The sequence below is a fragment of the Muntiacus reevesi genome, chromosome 16 (genome assembly GCF_963930625.1).
Source record: "Muntiacus reevesi chromosome 16, mMunRee1.1, whole genome shotgun sequence".
Lineage (NCBI taxonomy): Eukaryota > Metazoa > Chordata > Mammalia > Artiodactyla > Cervidae > Muntiacus > Muntiacus reevesi.
In genome coordinates this window covers 53,137,741-53,156,166 of record NC_089264.1, presented here as the reverse complement: position 1 = coordinate 53,156,166, position 18,426 = coordinate 53,137,741, and the positions used below count along the sequence as shown (strand labels likewise).

Here is an 18,426-nt window from a genome sequence, read left to right as displayed (position 1 = left end):
CTGACATCTGGGCTTTGCTGTTTCAAGTGTACCCATGTCAAAGACTTTAAAATACTCTAGAATGAAAATGAGATTTCAAGGAAGTATTTCCTTGGAAGTGGGTATTATTTCCTTTGAATTACATACACAGCTGCATTTTTTTTTATTCTTTCATTAACTCAGTATTCAATTCAGTAGCTCAGTTGTGTTTGACTCTTTGCAACCCCATGGACTGCAGCACACCAGGCCTCCCTGTCCATCACCAACTCCTGGAGTTTACTCAAGTTCATTCCATCAGTGATGCCAACCATCTCATCCTCTGTCGTCACCTTCAATCTTTCCCAGCATCAGTCTTTTCAAATGAGCCAGTTCTTCACGTCAGGTGGCCAAACTGTTGGAGTTTCAACTTCAACAACAGTCCTTCCATTTCCTTTAGGATGGACTGGTTGGATCTCCTTGTGGTCCAAGGGACTCTCAAGAATCTTCTCCAACACCACAGTCCAAAGGCATCAATTCTTCGGTGCTCAGCTTTCTTTATAGTCCAACTCTCACACCCATACACGACTACTGGAGAAACCATAGCCTTGACTAGACAGACCTTTGTTGGCAAAGTAATGTTTCTGCTTTTTAATATGCTGTCTAGGTTGTTCATAACTTTCCTTCCAAGCAGTAAGCGTCTTTTAATTTCATGGCTGCAGTCACCATCGGCAGTGATTTTGGAGCCCAGAAAAATAAAGTCTGACACTGTTTCCACTGTTTCCCCATCTATTTGCCATGAAGTGAAGGGACCGGATGCCATGATCTTAGTTTTCTGAATGCTGAGCTTTAAGCCAACTTTTTCATTCTCTTTCACTTTCATCAAGAGGCTCTTTAGTTCTTCTTCACTTTCTGCCATAAGGGTGGTGTCATCTGCATATCTGAGGTTATTGATATTTCTCCCAGCAATCTTTATTTCAGTATTATACAAACCCTTTTCCTAATTATATAATAGCCAACATATTTTAATTTGTAGAATGAATTCTGTTTAATCGCAGCAGAATGATGATATAAGCTAAATCTTTGAAGAAGTGATAGCTATCTTTAAATTAATATCACCACACTTTTAGATTGCACGTAACTCAACACCTAGGATCTTTGTGAGCCATCTACTACAAGATTTACTTTTATTTAAACCATATGACCATTAACAAAAAGACTTAAAAGAATTTGAGTTGAAAAGACCTGTCAGCATACTTTGTCAAACCCAATTACTTTATAGCTGAATTCCTGCTACTCTGTAGGAATTCCATCATTAGCTATTTTCAAGGCTGTTTGTAAGTTTGCACTTTTTCTTTTCAGTTGTCTATTGTGGCACATCAATGTACCCCAAAACTTAGTGATTTAAAGCAAATTATTTCTAGACAGATAAAGTGACTTCTTCCAAAGCCTCGCTAAACACTTACCCCATGAAAGCATTCTGATGTGCATATTTGCATGTAGCTGCTGCTTTTACGTTTAAGATACGTAACACCCTATTGCTCACTGTCTCCTCTTCTATTAAGATATTTCACAGGGATGTAATCTGGGCTACGCCAAACTAGGAATCTAATTTAAATGATTCTGTTAACGGAAGGCTTCCACCACGTACGAATGTTAAAGCGGAAATAAGTGAGTATCTGTGTTAGGCAAGAAGCCCTTCCTCCCCTAACTGGAAGTTTCTCATGGAGTGGAAGGCCCCTGGCCTCTCTTTTCTGTCTCACTTACCCTCCCCAGAGCTCAGGTGGGAAGTTAAAAGGTGACTTATTTGACTGGAAAATGCAGGAAGAATAAAGCAGGCAAGCTTAACCCACCTGCTCACCCCTCTCCTTGGGGAATGGACCTGTTTGTCCTCAGAGAGTGGGGGTATGCTCCAGGCTCCGGGTGCTAGGAAGCAGACCCTCCCCCTCCGTTTCCCCCCCCACACCAGTGTTGGGATGGAAGACTGTCTAATTCTGGTATTTAGTGTTAAAAGTACAAAAATGCTCTGCGTTATCTTTATCACCAGCAGTGGTGATAATTTATCTCCTCTCTGCATAGCCTCTGGTCTTTTTTTCCCTCATTTCAGAGTCTGCAAGGTTTTAGAAAGGTGGAATTTACAGACTCACTGTCAAGCCTCAACAAATCATCATCGTCACAACAACTATTATTATTAGCAATGCTTGTTGAGCATTTGCTATGTGTCAGGTTATGAATTCACTACATTTTCATGTATTATGTCATTTAACACAGTTATATCAAAGATATAACCTGGGGTTTCAGCAACTTTTATAGTTGGCCATCATGAAAACCTCTCCTGCCTGCGTGCACACGTCTCTCCCTACATGGTGAGATAGAATCTACTTCCTAAGAATTTTTTTAAGATCCCTTTGACTCTGGTCTTACCTTAATGACTCACGCAGATGGGATGCAGGGAAAGAGACGTTCTGGGACTTCCGAGCCCAGGCCTAAAGAGGCCTGGCAGCTTCCACTTCCTCTGGGAAAGCAATCCCTACAATGAATCCAAATCTTGAGAAAAAGCTGGAGTAAGCAAGTCCTCACAGAGGAGCACAGAGGAGCCAGGTGCAGGAGTGAGAAATGGTAAGTCGTTGGTTTAAGTCACTGAGTTTTGGGGCAAGCTGATACACAGGCGTGCATGCTAAGTCGCTTCAGTCGTATCCGACTGTGTGATCCTATGGACCACAACCTGTCAGGCTCCTCTGTCCATGGGATTCTCCAAGCAAGGATACTAGAGGGGGCTGCTGTGCCACCCTCCAGAGGATCTTCTGGACCAAGGGCTCAAACCCACGTCTCTTATGTCTTCTGCACTGAGGGTAGGCAGGTTCTTTACCACTAGGGCTACCTGGGAAGCCCCCAGCTGATACACAGCAATAGACAACTGAAACAAAATATGAACTCACAGACAATCTTTAAAATGGTAATTAACGTCATTGCTATGGTGTTACAAGAGTTTTAAAAAATCAGTAGATGATTTATTGAGCTTCACAGGTGGCTCAGGGGTAAAGAATCCACCTGCAATGCAGGAGACTCTGGTTTGATCCCTGATTTGGGAAGACCTCCTGGAGGAGGGCATGGCAACCCATTCCAAAATTCTTACCTGGATAATCCCACAGACAGAGGAGCCTGGCAGGCTACAGTCCACAGGGTCGCAAAAAGTCAGATAAGACTGAAGTGGCTGAGCATGCACACAGCATGCACAGATGATGTGTTAAACCATAAAGTCATAATCTATTTGTATACAAAGTACCTATATGGCCCAATGTTGGAGTGGATTGCCATTCCCTTCTACAGAGAATCTTCCCGACCCAGGGATGGAACCTGGGTCTCCTGCATTGCAGGCGGATTCTTCACTGTCTGAGCCATCAAGGAGGTCCTATTAAATCATAAAGTCATGATCTATTTGTATACAGAGTACCTATATGGCCCAAGCCACACTTTCCATTAAATGTCATTCTAAATGAGCCAGTTTCAAAGGACAAACAATACCATCACCTCAATACATCAGTTCCACTCTTATTCAAAAGGAGAAAAGCTCTTTGTGGAATAAGCAAGATTATCCCTCTTTATTCCCTGTAGAGATCTCACCACCTCTTTGCCTCAGTTTCAATTATCCTGTAGAAGTCTCCACATCCTGGCTCTACTCCTTCCTCTGGGGAGCCCTCCCAAACCCTCATCACTCCTGAGCCGCAAGCTGGCTTACTCCTTGCTGTCTTTTCACTGCTCTGCTCAGATTTTAGCTCCGTGCTCATCACATGTATTTTTATCATTCACGTAAATTCTGTGACAGCAGAGACCTGGCCTGTTTCGTTCCTGTTGGTATTCTTAGCACCAGAACAGCACCCATAGGGAGTGGGTGCTCTGTGAACACCTCCTGGCTGTGGAAGCAAACGAGTGCATCTGCCTGCCTCCTGCCAGATACTGTTTCTTGGGGTTAAGGATCCACTACCACGCCTTTCACCCTCTCCCTCGGGGCACAGCGGCTGGATGCCTCGAGGTTCCCGTCACAGCTGCTGCCAGGGTCCACACGTGATCCCGCTCGGCCGGGGGGACACAGGTGTGATGCATCTGGAGAGCGGGGGAGCCGAGAGGCTCTTCCGTCACCAGCTGCGGTGGCTGACACGCAGGTTCAGCAGATAAGGGACTTGTAGTAACCACTCAGCTACCCAGTCCCCAGCGGTGCAGGCTGGCGGTGGCTTCTACGTTCTCCGGTCCTCCGGGTGGCAGCTCTGGCCATGTGACCTAAATGCCCAAAGTGGCCCTGACTTGCACTTCTCTGACCCTTACAATGTTTGGGGGCAAACATCTAGTTCCTGAACATATCTGGAATGGCCTTCGTTTTTACTGCTGAGTTCTGACCGATGCCTTGGCAGATGGCATTCCTTAAGGGCAGGAGATACCGTGTTCCTCTCGGCACCTCCATATCCACACGGCATCTGGATCGCAGTGGAAACTTAAAGAGAATAATAGCAAATAATGCTTAACAAGTGTCCAGCACTATTCTAGGTGCTCTACATCTATTAGCTTACTTCAGCTACTCAGCAAGTCTCCGAGGCAGTGTTTTCTTTCAGAGATAATGAAGCTGAGAACAAAGAAGTTAGACAACTTGCTTAAGATATCACTTCATTAAATGGTGGATCGAGGAAGAGTAAATCCCAGGTAGTCTGGCTCTCAAGTCTATTATTGTTGTTTAGTCCTAAGTCATGTCCAACTTTTGTGACCCCCATGGACTACAGCCCGCCAGGCTCCTCTGTCCATGGGAATTCCGAGGCAAGGATACTGGAGTGGGTTGCCATTTCCACCTCCAAAGGATCTTCCCAGCCCAGGGATTGAACCCCATCTCCTACTTGGCAGGTGGATTCTTTGCCACTCAGCCACCTGAATTCTCTCCTGCCTGAAAAATGTTTGCTGAAGGACTGGAAGATTCAACTATTAAAAATTTAGAACTCATTTATTATAAACATCCTGTATGCATTTATTGTAAAATAGCAGTTTGCAATATTCTCATTTAAGACTCTTATTTTTGAAAGATGTTTCAGCCTATCAAAAGCGTGTGTGTGTGTATATATATACACACACACACACTTCTTGTTTTGCCAACTGTATTTTTTCCAATAACTCATAAAACAATGACAAAAATTAGGGAGCTTGGAAATTAGCATTGTAGGAAAGGAAAGAAGAACAATGGTAAATAACATTCATGTTTCTTGGGGTTTTCTTGCTGCGTATCGTCCTGCCTCTTGTCTGAGAGCACAAGTTAAGGTCTATGGCCACTGGTTGCAGCAACTGTAGGGAAAACATCTCTTGTTATTGTGGCTTCTGCCAACTGGAGAATAAGGTTTCCCACGTAAGATTCCAAAGGAATGGGGAAGAGGGCTCTGCAGGGAAGAATCCACCTGCTGATGCAGAGACATGGGTTTGATCCCTGGTCCTGGAAGCTGCCATGTGCCCTGGAGCAGCTAAGCCCATGCACCAGAACTACTGAAATACACAATTAATGAGCCCAGGTGCTGAAGCCCGAACACCCTAGAGCCCATGCTCTGCAACAAGAGATGCCACCGCCACAAGAGGCCCGCGCATCACAACTAGAGATTAGTCCCTACTCACCCCAGGGAGCGAAAAGCCCGTGCAGCACTGAAGACCCAGCAGAGCCAAAAATAAATAAATAAAATTATTTTTAAAAAAGAATTGGAGAAGAGAGTCAAAGATGCAAAGACAAGTCAAGTAGAAAACTAGGTGGGAATGGGCTCAGGATCTGATCATTAACACTGTGCAAAACCTTCAAAAATGACCGGTGCACATATCCGTGGCGGGGGGCAGGGGGGTGAACAAAAAAAGGCATTAGAGATAGCTTTGTCTCCACTCCAGATGTCTCTTGACATTCAGAGGGATCCACTAGTAGCCCTGAATAGGACTGGCATTTATCCCTCAGGGAGGAGTGTCTTTATCTGATGGCTGCATTTGGAAGGAAAATTTGGGCACAAATAACCCAGTCCCTTCTTTCTCTCTTGTAAGTAAAGCTGTCATTCTCAGCTCCTTCATGTCATACATTTTGGGGGTCAGCTCTGTCCACGGTGGGGGAGGGGAGAGTCTGGTCTTTGTCCATTACGGTAGTGACTTATTCTGTACAGTTCTGAGGCTCAGTACTGGGAAGCCCACTTGCCTGAAGTTAAAAGCTATATTTCCCAATAAAGATCCATAGCCCTTATTTGAAATGACAAAATCCAAGAATTGAAACCAAATTTTTCCTTAATTCATTTGGCAGCAAAACCTGAAGTGACCTGACTCCTGGTGGCAAAACCCAACCTTACCGAATATGAAGCCACTTATAGTCCTTATTACCCCACTTAGAGCTTTGGTTCCAATATAGTAGCCAAGAGTCACACGAGTCTATTCAAATTTAAGTCAGTTACTATGAAATGACATGAAAAATTCAGATTCTTATTCATACTAGCCAAGTTTCAAAAGCTCAATAGCCATATGTAACTAGCACTCTTACATAGGATAATACAGATAAAGACCCTCAGCAATGCAGAAAGTTCTACCGTATAGCACTTAGTCATGTTCTCTTATAAACACACTCATATCTGGTTATAGGACATTAGTAACAAACAGCATATGTACCATTTCTGCCCCAAATCTAAAAAATGTGAAACTGCGAAATCACATCTGCCCCAAAGGATCACAGATAAGGAGTACTGGCCTGCTTCAGCATTTATTAGTAACAAAGGCAGTATTTTGGTTTTTCTTCAGCTTTACATTTTACTTATTACTGACTGAAGGGCTGTGTCCCCCAAAGTTCACATGTTCAAGTCCTAACCCCCAATGTGATGATATTTTGGGGTGAAGCCTTTGGGAAATAATTAGATGAAGTAATAAGATGGGATTCTTAGCCTTAGAAGAGACATAAAAGCCTGCTCTTTCTACCATGAGGACGAGGCAGACGCTGGAGAGAGGAAGCCGCAAGCCAAGGGACATCAAGGATCCGCAGGAAAGCAGAAAGAGACAGAGAAAGGTTCTTCCCCAGAGCCTTCCGTGGGAGCACAGCCCTGCTAGCAGCTTGATTTCAGGCTCCAGGCTTCAGAACCACAAGACCAGAGATTTGTGTTATTTAAAGCCCATTCTGTGGTCATTTGTTATGGCAACCCTAGGAAATTGAGAGCGTTGGTACCAGCAAGTGGTGAGCTGCTGTAACAAATATCTAAGACTGGAGAAGCAACTCTGGAACAGGGTAGAGGCTGGAAGACTTCTGAGGTGTGCACTAGAAAAAGCCAAGAATGCATGAGGGACTGATAAAGGGGACTCTGGTAAGAGTTCAGAAAAAGGAGAGTTGGAGTGACAGCTATTCAGAGAACACATAAATAATCATCAGCAGACTACCGATGACAAAGGCCTTCTGATGACTCCAGACAAGAAATGAGGAACATGTTTTGGACAACGGGGGAAAAGTGATTGTTACAAAGTAGCAAAGAACTTGGCGGAACAGTAGTCTAGTGTTTTGTGGAAGACAGAAAGAACCAATGAAAGGGATAGTTAGCTAAAGAGATTTTTAAGAAAGTTTTGCAGGAGTACCTTGGTTTGTTTACAGTAAAATGAGAATGAAAGATGAACTGAGGAAGTAATTTTGTTAAGTAAAAGGGAATCAGAACTTGATGATCTTCAAAGCTCTCAGCCTATCCATATTGCAAAAATATGTGGAGGTATGCTCTGAAAAGAACAATAAGGGTGTGGTCACACAACCATTTGGTAAAGAAATAAGAATGGGTGTGAACCCCGGACCCCTCCCCAAGCAGAAGCATGGCCAGTGTGAACTGGTGGAGACAGGATGACAGAAAGGAAGGCTGTCAGACCTACAGGACTGGACCACAGGGCTGCTGCCTGTGAACATGCATTATTCTTCAAGACACAGGAAGAATGACCCCAAAGATTCAGAGAGCATCAGGGCCGCTTCCCTGGTTTCAAACCTGAGGGATGGCATCACCTGGAGCTCAGTAGGAGAGGTGGCCTCTGCCTAAAGCCTTGTGGGCAGGGCCTCCTGGGCCTTTGGTGGGTGACTCCTTCCCTGCAAAGACGTAAGAGGCGAGACAAACACTCCAGAGGGTCCAGAAGGCAAAGCATCAATCCCAAAAGGATTATTCTAGAGCCGCAAGACCTAATGGTATTTGCCTTGCTGGTTTGGGACTTGCATGGAACCCTTCATCCCTTCTTTCCTACTGCTCTAGTTTCTCCCTTCTGGAATGAGAAACTATATCCGACACCTGGCACCTCATCGTATATTTGGAAGCACATAACTCATCTAACAGCCTCACAGCTGGAGGGGAATTTTGTTTCAGGGTGAATCCTATCTAGAGTCTCAGCCACGAATCATTTAGATGACACTTTGGGCTTTAGAGTTAATGCTACTGTTTGCAGCTTTGGGATGGGTTAATGTATTTCGTGTGCAAAGAGGACATGAATTTGAGGGATCAGGGGCAAAGTGGTATGACTTGAATGTTTGTTCCTGTCCCTCCCCCAGTTCATATGGTGAAGCCCTGACCCCCAATTTGATATCTGGAAGTGAAGCCTTTGGGAGGTAATCAGGTTTAGCTGAGATCATGAAAGTGGGGTCCCCAATATGAGATTAATGTCCTTGTATGAAAAGGAGCCTTGGGTAAGACCTGAAGCAGAGAAGAGGAGTATTATTTAACAGGCCTCTCAAATTTCAATCATAGGGAGAGAACTGTGAAGGCTCCTCTCCTCCACATATTCGTGGACCATTCAATCCAGAATAATCACACTGGAGAATTTTTATGTGTTTTAGAAACACTGTTCCAAGCAGGTATAAGTGCCATTCTGGCAGAGAGACAGTGACTAAATGACTAGAAAAATTCCAAGGATTAATAAAGATGCCACAGATGGGACAGCTACATTGGTGGGAGGTGGGAGTAGATGAGATCCAAAACCCATCCATGTAGGAGAACTGGGGACAGTTACAGCCTCCCTCACGCTGGTTCTTATCCAATGTCTATCACACGGCGAGGACAAGTCAGATGTAGATATACTTCTGAACAGGAATATGTCCATTAGAGTTCCAAAAATCTTGAAATTTCCTTGAATGCTTGTAAAGCTACCTTTTCACGGGGGTACAGTGGGTCAGGGCAACCATGGTCCCTTCCTGCTACTCAGCTTCTTGTGGCCGTCAGGCTTCAAGAGGAAGACCAAAATTACTGACTACAGCCAGCTGATTTTCTTGTCCATGTGGGTGTACATATTTATAGAAATTGGACACGAATCTAGGCTGGGCCAAAGAGTACCCTGCAGGCTCCGGCTTATTTCATTCTGCTACGTGAATTCAGGCAACTAGTTTAACCCGGTGCCTCTGTTTTCTCATCTGTAAAATAGGAAGAACACCCTCTGGTCCGCCATCCTTTGATGGTATTTGGCAGCAAAAACTGAATGAGCCAATCTGCGTTCTAAAGACATGTATTATTTTAAGTACTGATAGGGAAATTCCATACAAGCCTTGTAAAGCAATCAAAGGGAGACCCTTGCTGGATTCTTAAAAGTACTGCTGTGAGCTCACAGAGACGCTTTTATTTAGAGCATAAATTGGATTTCTGCTGGTAAAGGAAAGCATGAGATAATATTCTCTGTCTTAATTTGACAGTGGAGAGGCTCTTGAGTATTGGCCAGCAATCTAATATTGGATCACACCAAAACACAACCATTTGCTTCCTGAGTCATATCCATAAAGATCTTGCAGTAAAGAGCTGTCTTGGACAGAGCATTTATGGAGATTGCAAAGCCTCATGTTCAGGCTCTAAAAAAAAAAAATACCCATCTCCATCTTTTCTATTTAATATACCCTGGGCTCTCCTTTTGGGATAAAACTTGAAGTCCTGCCCCTATTGCAGTTTCTCAGGGTAAGATTCATATTTCTGGTCTTTTAAAATAAATCTGCTAGTTGCCCAGCTCAGTGACCAGTAGGCAAGATCCACCCCTCCCTCATGTTTGCTGTCCTACGATTAACACACACTAAAGCTTCTACTGCAAAAAAACTGCAGAATTAACAGAATCACGTGTACAGGCTTAAGAAAAATAGCATTAATCCCGAATATTAATTCGGTATTAATCTTACTTGATAAAAGTTCACTATCATTGATGTTTATCCTAGAATTGTTTTTACAAATTTAAAGAAAGGTAAACTATTGATGACATTAACAGAGTTTCATTGTACTTTAAAAACTTGTTTAAAGAAAAATGCTACTTACTTGGTTTTGCATCAGCACATTGGAACTTGTCTCATGAGTGGTTTTTTTTTTTTTTTTTTTAGCTCAGGAAAACGAAATTTTCTCAAAAACTTTAAAAACGGTTTTAGCCATATTTTTTAAAACAACACCGAAACACTTAAGTTGCAGATTTTCTTAGGTCCTTCAACAGGTTGCACTGCTCCACAGTTTTCTTTTTCCAGATTTAAGTAAAAAATCCTTTCAGACATATTTCAAATGACAGGAATTTTAAACAATGTACTGCAGCTTCCCTGAAGCCTCCTTAATTATTGAGTTCTGTGAAACTCAGTTGTTAGCTGATAAACGACCATTCACGCCTTCTCTGAAAAGGGCCTTTCTAATACTCATCACTGTGGGTTCTCTATATGATTCTTTTCCCAATCCTCTTGCCATAATTCGGACTTCATCCGAAATTGCTGCTAGTGTTTTTTGAAACAACTTTTTTGAAAGCTATATTTTATTGGTCTTCTGAGTGCTTTTCACAAGCAACCAGAGCCTTGGGCTTTCACAAATGATTCTATCCAATGACTGAATAACTTTTTTTCCCCCCCTCTTTACTTGTCAGACCCAAGGCTTGAAAGAGTGCAGCAAAAGTAAGTTTCCGATATCAAACGTCTATGTAAGTCTTCTACAATCTCACCTTAGGGTCAAACATTTATTTTTCTAGAAAAGAGCAAGTTACAGTTTTATCCGGCCCAAGTCAAATGCATCCTACCTTTTCTTCACTTACTGAGATTAAAAGTTAACATTTAGGACTGAGAACAGAAAGGCAGAGATGAGCATGAGCGAGAAGCTACGCAGGGCTCAGTGGCTCTGATTCGTGAATGCAATAAATCAACAAGTTTTCATTTAATAGCCGCCAGGTGTCCAGCCCTTAGCAGGAACACGACTGAGAAGGCCAAGTTCTAGACCGGGACGAGGCAGCCCAAGACCCAGCCGTAGAGATGAGCTCATCCCGAACGCTCCACCTCGAAGCCAGCGCCGGGCTGAGCGCCAGCCTGCTTCGGGACCGCGCGGCACATTTCCCCAAGATCTCCGCAGATCTTGGGTTCGCAAGGGTCTCCTCCGACCCTCAAGACCAAGGGCGGGAGGCGAGGCTCAGAGAACCCACGCTCCCACTTCGCCTCGGCCTGAAACTGGCTAAGGAGGAAGCCCCCATTCAGGGATCTGCCGCGGGCCGAGAAAAATCTGCTATCTGCGTTCATAACCTCGGAGAAGAAACCGCTGAAGGAAAGAAAACCGAGGCGGGGGTGGGGTGGCAGGCTGAAGCTTCCAGAAGCGCCTGTTAATTTCTCCGATATTTCCTAGACCGACCGGCAGAAATAATGCAGGGGGCGAGAAATGGACGCCCTAGGCAAAGTCTGCAGGCAGAAGAAATGAGCGAGGGAAGGAGAAAAGTGATTCAAACGAGATTCCCACGCGCTCAGGGCAGCCTCGGCACGCTGGAGAGAAACGGTGCGCGGGGACACCCGGGGCGGCCGCCTGTGCGCTGGCACTTTCTCGGCCCCCGCCGCGCAGACGGACGGGAGCAAGCGAGGCACTCACCTTCGGGGTTGGCGCTGATGAAGACCCGGACGCTGCGGCCGGCGGGCACGAGGTGAGAAGGCAGGGCGGTGAGGTTCCCGGAGAAAGCCGCCCGCCGGAGCGCGGAGTCCCGCGGACAGGGCAGCTTGGTGCCCGCGCCGGCCGGCCACATCGCCTTAGGGAGGAACGGATGCCGACTCCTGCTCTCCGGTTCCTGCCCGCGGCTCCGCGGAACGGCTGGGTCGATTCCCGCAGGCGGCGCCGCTCAGAGCCGCTCCGAACCCGAGGGGCCGCGGGAGAGCTCCGTGGCGCACACCACCGGCCGGCGGAGAGAGGCCATATGGACCCGCCGGCTCCTCCCGCCGCCGCCTCCGGCCCCTCTGGGCGCTCGCCTTCGCTCGCGGCCCCGGCTTAGCGCAGTAGCAGGCGGCAGCTGGAGGTCAGCGTGGCGGCGGCTACGCGCGCGGCGCCCCTTTGCGCCGGGAAGCGCCCGCGCCGGCCGCCGAGCCCGCGGCCATCTCCCCGCCCGCGCCCGCTGCGGGAGGAGGGGGCGGACGGCGCGGCCGGGATGGAGCAGAGGCGAGTAGAGCGGACCAAACTTTATCTACAAAAGGCGTCTGGAGTTTACCGCCAGCTGCCTCCAGCGGGGCGCAGGGACACCCCGCGACTTAATTAAAGGGCGGCTGGGGCGCCGGGGTCTCGGGCCGCTCGGGATCTCCCGGGCTTCTCTGAAGGCGAGCCCGCGCGCTCCTAGCTGCCTGCTCAGTGGAGGACGAGAAATTAGCTCGGGGTTTCTGCGACTCCTCCTGTAACTCTACTAGAGGTCAAACAAGCTCTGAGCATCTTCAAAAACGCACGCGTGCTGGCGTCTGCGCGTTTTTGCCTAAGTGCTGGGAATTCCGCCTCAAAGTTAGACGCACCGCGGAGCGCGGACCCCCAGGGTCCTAAGCACCAAAACTCGGGACCGTCTGGGGCGTCCTGCAGGGAGTACGCCGTCGCCCTTTTTCTTGGCGCAGGTGGCCGCGTCCTGCCGCTCGGCTCGCTCCCCTCGCGCAGCAGAGCGGGGGTTCTTATAGCGAAGCAGCGCTGCTCACGTGCTCCTCGCCGCGTGGTCACGGAACCCTTCCCCGAGCTGATCTCCGCGGGGAGTCCTCCCGAGGTCTCTAAGGCTCCAGGGGGGTCCTTCCTGCCCCCGCCCGGCGCATTCCCGGGCCATTCCGCCAGCGCGGAGGCTCCGGGACCCGCCGGAAGGGAGGCTGGATGCCGGGAGTCCCGCGCGGCCTGGCGCGCGCCTGGGCACCGCAGGCTAGTGCGGCCTCCGGGGAGCGCCTCCCAGCGCAACGTCCCGCAAAGGGCAGGTGGCCAGACTGGCGCCAGGTGCGAGAGATCAGAGTTGGCGTAGGGCAGCTTTTCCAAGTCTGTGCAGAGCGTGAGTTGGCTTTACCCGAAGCGGATCTAACACGGCCAGGGCGGTTGCGGGACTGTAAACCAGGGGTCGGGGCGTGAGGTGGACGGTGCACGGTTCCTGATCCACGTCCGGGGTGACATGGGATGCAACGGGACTGAACCTAAAATTGACATCTCTGGGCAACACTCCACTGCACCTTCAAACTACTGCAAATCCCAGGGCACGCAGGAAGTGGGATTGTGAGGTGGGGTAAGGGAGGAGGGTGTTTTGGAGACTTCACTGGAGTTTGGCCTCCAAATCCCTGATGTTGAGCTTTAAGGCAGGAACAACTGTGTTTTAGAGTGAACAGCTTTTCCAAATCTTTGAGATTGTGGAGGGGGCGGGTGGGCACGGGGTGAAGACAGCCTCAGCTGCCAGCTTTAGCCTCTGGCCTGGGGCTTCTCTGCAGGCAGCTCCGGCGGCGTGCACTTCTTCTGGCCCCTGCTGGTGGCAGTGAAGTCCTACGCACCGCTGCCTTTTGTTACCCTCCAGCGCAGCGCCAACACACACTTTCCCGGGTAACCATTTTGAAGAATTGGGTCTCTAGGTTTTTGAGGCTGCCTCTTCAGTACTGAGAACCGGAGGGCAGACAGCAGTTCTCACTTTGTGATAACTTGATGAAACCAATAAAGAGACCTTGAACATACCCACGTATTCATTCAAGTGATTTCCATTTAGCAATTTATTTCCTTCCTCTCTCCAGCCTCATTGCTCCCAGGTGGGGACATTCTCCAGCAGGAAGGAGAACTGTTTGAAAGCTCTCCTGATATCCCAGGAGGTTTGGACTGGGCTCTCTGGAAGAGGTTATGAATATACAGTGTCTATTACAGTATAATTCTTTATGAATATACAGTATTTGTTGCTGGAGAAAGGAGCCAGGACCACTTCATGCCACATCTCAATGTTGTTTTCTGTTGCAGAGTTGCCAGATTGTCAAGGACCTGCCTGCCTCCCTTTCTTTCTCACCTACCCCCCCCCCCCCCCATTTTGTGGTTTCTCTCTTAAAAATCAAATTAGTGTTTGTGTCTTCTGACCTTTGTTTCAGATCTCAGAGTATTTCATTTTCATAGGATGACTTTGAGATTTTTGGCAGCCTCTGTAACCTAATTAACTGTTCTAGACAGGCCGAAGTTTAGCATCTGCCAGTGTCACTGCAGACCAAGGATGCAGAGGAGAGAGAATTTAACAGTATCTGTGGGGCCAAGCTTCAGAAAGCTCCCAGCACAGCCAGCTTTGCATTAGGTAGAACAGGCTGCTGTCTTGGGTTATCCGGGAGGTTTCTACATGAGGATACGTGACCTCTCCGCCACATACACACAGACAGGCACACCCATTTACTTCTTCCATCCTGTCTCGTGCTAACATCGGGTAGCCTAAAACGAGAGATTCATTCATTAGCGTGCAGATGGCATAAGGGAAGAGTCACTCATGGTGCTAACACTTTGTTATGAATTAACTAGATGTATTTCCCACCCTGTGGAACTAACTATAGGCTATGGAAGTGGAAAGTGGGGAAGGAGAGAAACTGGAAAGGGAAGGGAATGACTGGGCATCAATGTGGAAAGTAGGTCCTGACTTACAGTGTTGAGATTGCTTTGTTTTTATCTGTTTAAAGCACTTACAAACATTTTATTATTACTCCCATTTTACATACACAAAAGAAACCCAAGTCTTGGGGAAATGACTTGTCCAAGGTCACATAACTAGTTAATGCTCAAGCTGGAATCCAGGCTTTGGGGCCCTGTCTCAGTCATCTTTGCAGTACACCACCTCTGTTTTCTAATTTTGCCCAGGTCTGGTCCTGGCTGACATCTTTAGTAACCTGAACAATAGGTGTTCAGGTCCGTGTTCACAGGTGTGGAAGACTGGTTATTATAGACCAAAACAGGAAAGGTGGTCTGCCACAAGATCACACAAGACTAGACTCTTCCAGCTTTTATCTGTTGATCTGTTGTTGATCTTCCAGCTGTTGATCTGATGACAAAGACTTCCAGATTCCTTGTTGTCTTTAGGTCCTGTTTTTTCCTTGTAAGACCACACACAGGTAAACTCACATCATACCTGAAGCTGGCTGGAGCATGTAGAAGAGCATCTAGAAATAGAAATAGGAAAATAAAAGTACACGAAAAATGGACTCGGGGCCAAACTTGTGATCAGGAAGAGGTATTCCCCTCTCTATCCTCTCACTCACCCCAATTAGCAGATCAGAGGACTGCAAAGAGGTTCCTATCTTTATAAAATAGTGATGCCAGGCTTTGATAAAACAGGGCTGCTCGAAGGTAAAATTACTGCTAGGTTTATTCTACTCATAAAGCTAGAAGGATTCCTTGTGGTCAAGGAATTCAACTCCTGTCAGTAAATAGATAATGCCCCCCCCACCCAAAAATAATTTTATAGAACAGGAGGAAAAACTATAATAATATTGATATGCTAAACATCTGTAAGCTAGACACTAAGACTCTATATAAGACTTTTAATAGACATCTCTTTAATCCCACTGGATCTGAGGTCTGGGTCAAATACCTCTCTTATCTCTCCCCTTGGTATCCCTTGTATCCCTCTTGTGACGTATGTGCAGGTTGCTTGTTCCAGAGTCAGTGGTGCCAAAGTACCTCATCTCCTCCCCCTCCCCAGGAAGCCTGGTGGCCTTTCACCCAGCTGCATGGGTGTATCACCGGTTCAGTTCATCTTACTTAGATGATGGGGCTGGTGATTGTAAAGGACGTAACCAGAGTCCCTGTGACTGACTCTGACACAGCAGAAGAAAGATCCAAGTATTTACCTGCCTGTACAAGAAATATTCTGGCCTGGATGCTTCTGAGCCAGTGGTCAGCATCTATCCTCTTGTGGATAAAAGTGGAACTAGAACTCCTAGTATTATAAAGATGACCAATAGAACACATACTATTCTATCTCATAAAATCTAGCTGTTGAAGCCAACCATGTGTTTTTGTGTTTCTGAAACTTGTGGAAGTACATCAGACTTAATGTTACATTAATTGTTCACAGTGGCTTCCTGATAAGGATGATAAATATTTGAATCTCTTTGCTAAAGTGAGAAATGGATTACACAGGGTCATTCAAACAAGGAGTCCATTTTCCAAAGTTCCAGCTCAGGATCTCATCCAAACCATCAGGAACCCACTTAGTTGTTTACAAAATGGAAATTTTCAGTTTATGTGAGAATTTGTCAGCATAATAATTTGCCAACAGAGATGGTTGATTCAGAGGTGTCTGCAGCATGATGGAATTCACAGCAGCTTGGTTTTAAATAAAGTTACACCTTTCTGAATTTGCTATCTGATGTTTTCATGACTCAGAAATTCTAACTTTATATCCACCCCCTTCCAAATCTGTTTAATGTATTTTTTGAACCTTCTGCTTCTTGCAACCTTCTAAACAATTGCATTGTTATGACAGCACAATGCACAGCATACAAAGTAGAAGAAAGTAAGGCAAGTTGCTTAATAAAATTGGTAGATTAGTTTCTATTTCTAAATTAAGTGTTTTATTTTTGTATTACGGTCATCAAATATTTTTCCACCTCATGACATTAGTCACAGGTAATGTTCTGTTAGACACCCTCTTCTTTATTCTTCCATCATCTGATACTTACTTAGAGAATTACTTTTGACAAAGCATTTTCATATCTGTTAACTCATTTTGAGGTAGGTAATGGATAAACTATACTCCAGCCTCCTCCCTATTTTTTCTAATATGAAAAAGCAGATCAAGCAATTTTAATGGCATGTCCCAGATCACTAAGTTGGTAGTTGGCAAAACCAGTGTCAAAACTAGATCTCTGGACACCAAACTATAGATTAATTATAATATCCCACATGTATACCAACACGTAACCAGATACCTTTAGCCAAATTGATGAATATCATTTGCATTTTTAGTTGTTAGAAAAACCAAATAATATAGGGTATAAGACGTTCTACTTTGATAGCAATGTTAGCTACATTGCTGATTTACATTGCTTTTTATATTTTCAATGAGCCAAAGCTAAACTCCATATCCTTTAATTCTATGAACAGCTCAGTTTCAAAGACGAGTACAAGAGGCCCAGAGAATTAAATGAATGTATTTGAATATACATCCAGGAGTGGAATTGCTGGATCATATGATAGTTCTATTTTTAATTTTTGAGGACCCTCCATACTGATTTCCATAAAAGCTGTACCAATATACCTTCCTACCGGTAGTGCACAGGGACTGATTTTTCTCCTCATCCTGCCAACACTAATCTTTCATATGTTAAATCAACCTCCCTCGTAGGTGTGAGCTGATATTGTAGTTTTGATTCACATATCCTGGACAGTTAATGATCTTTTCATATATCCACTTGAATGTCTTCTTTGGAGAAATACTGATTCAGTTAGTTGCCTGTGTTTTAATTGGGCTGTTATTATTATTATTTTGCTATTAAGTTGTTTGAGTTTCTTATATATTTGTTGCATTAATTCATTATAAGATATATGGCCTATAAATAGTTTCTCCCATTCTGTTGGTTTGTTGATGATTTCCTTTGCTGTGCAAAAGCTTTTTAGTTTGATGTAATATCATATGTTTATTTTTGTTTTTGTTGCCTGCGATTTTGGTGTCATATCCAAAAATATCATTGCCAAGTTCAATAGATAAAACAATCCTAACATTCATATAGAAACACAAAATAGTCCTAAAAGCCAAAGCATTCTTGAGCAAGAAAACAAAGCCCATTTGTTTTTCATTTCATTTGTTTGCCTGATTTCAAAGTATGTTACAAAGCAATAGTAATCAAAACAGTATATTACTGGCATCAAACAGATCCATCAACCAATGGAACAAAATACGAATAAATCCATGCATACACAGTCAACTAATCTTCTACAAGGATGCCAAATGAGGAAAGGATAATATCCTCAATAAGTGTTGTTAGGAAAGTTAGATATCCATATGCAGGAGAATGAAAATGTCCCCTTACCTTACACCATGAAGAAAAATCAGCTCAAAATGGATTAAACTTAAGACTTGAGATTGTAAAAGTCCTAGCAGAAAACAGAGGGAAAAAGTGATTTTTAAAAATGATTTGGACACTATTTGCTAGGTTATGAGGTGCTCAGAAGAGTAAAATTAAAGAGAAAGTTCATAAGTCAAAATAGAATTTTGCCACCTTTTCTGAAAAATTGTGTTAATAACATATGATGATAAAAT

The 18,426-nt window shown here is 45.2% G+C and overlaps 1 protein-coding gene across 1 annotated transcript in view; it reads right to left on the bottom strand.

Annotated features, from left to right (window-relative positions):
- NWD2 (NACHT and WD repeat domain containing 2) overlaps positions 1 to 12,674 on the bottom strand; it is a 204,411-nt gene extending 191,737 nt beyond the window's left edge. Inside the window, exon 1 of the mRNA XM_065907053.1 lies at positions 11,805 to 12,674. Within this exon, the coding sequence (XP_065763125.1) occupies positions 11,805 to 11,955 (151 nt within the window). The 5' untranslated portion in view covers positions 11,956 to 12,674. The remainder of the gene's footprint in view (positions 1 to 11,804) is intronic.
- Positions 12,675 to 18,426: the final 5,752 nt, after the last annotated feature.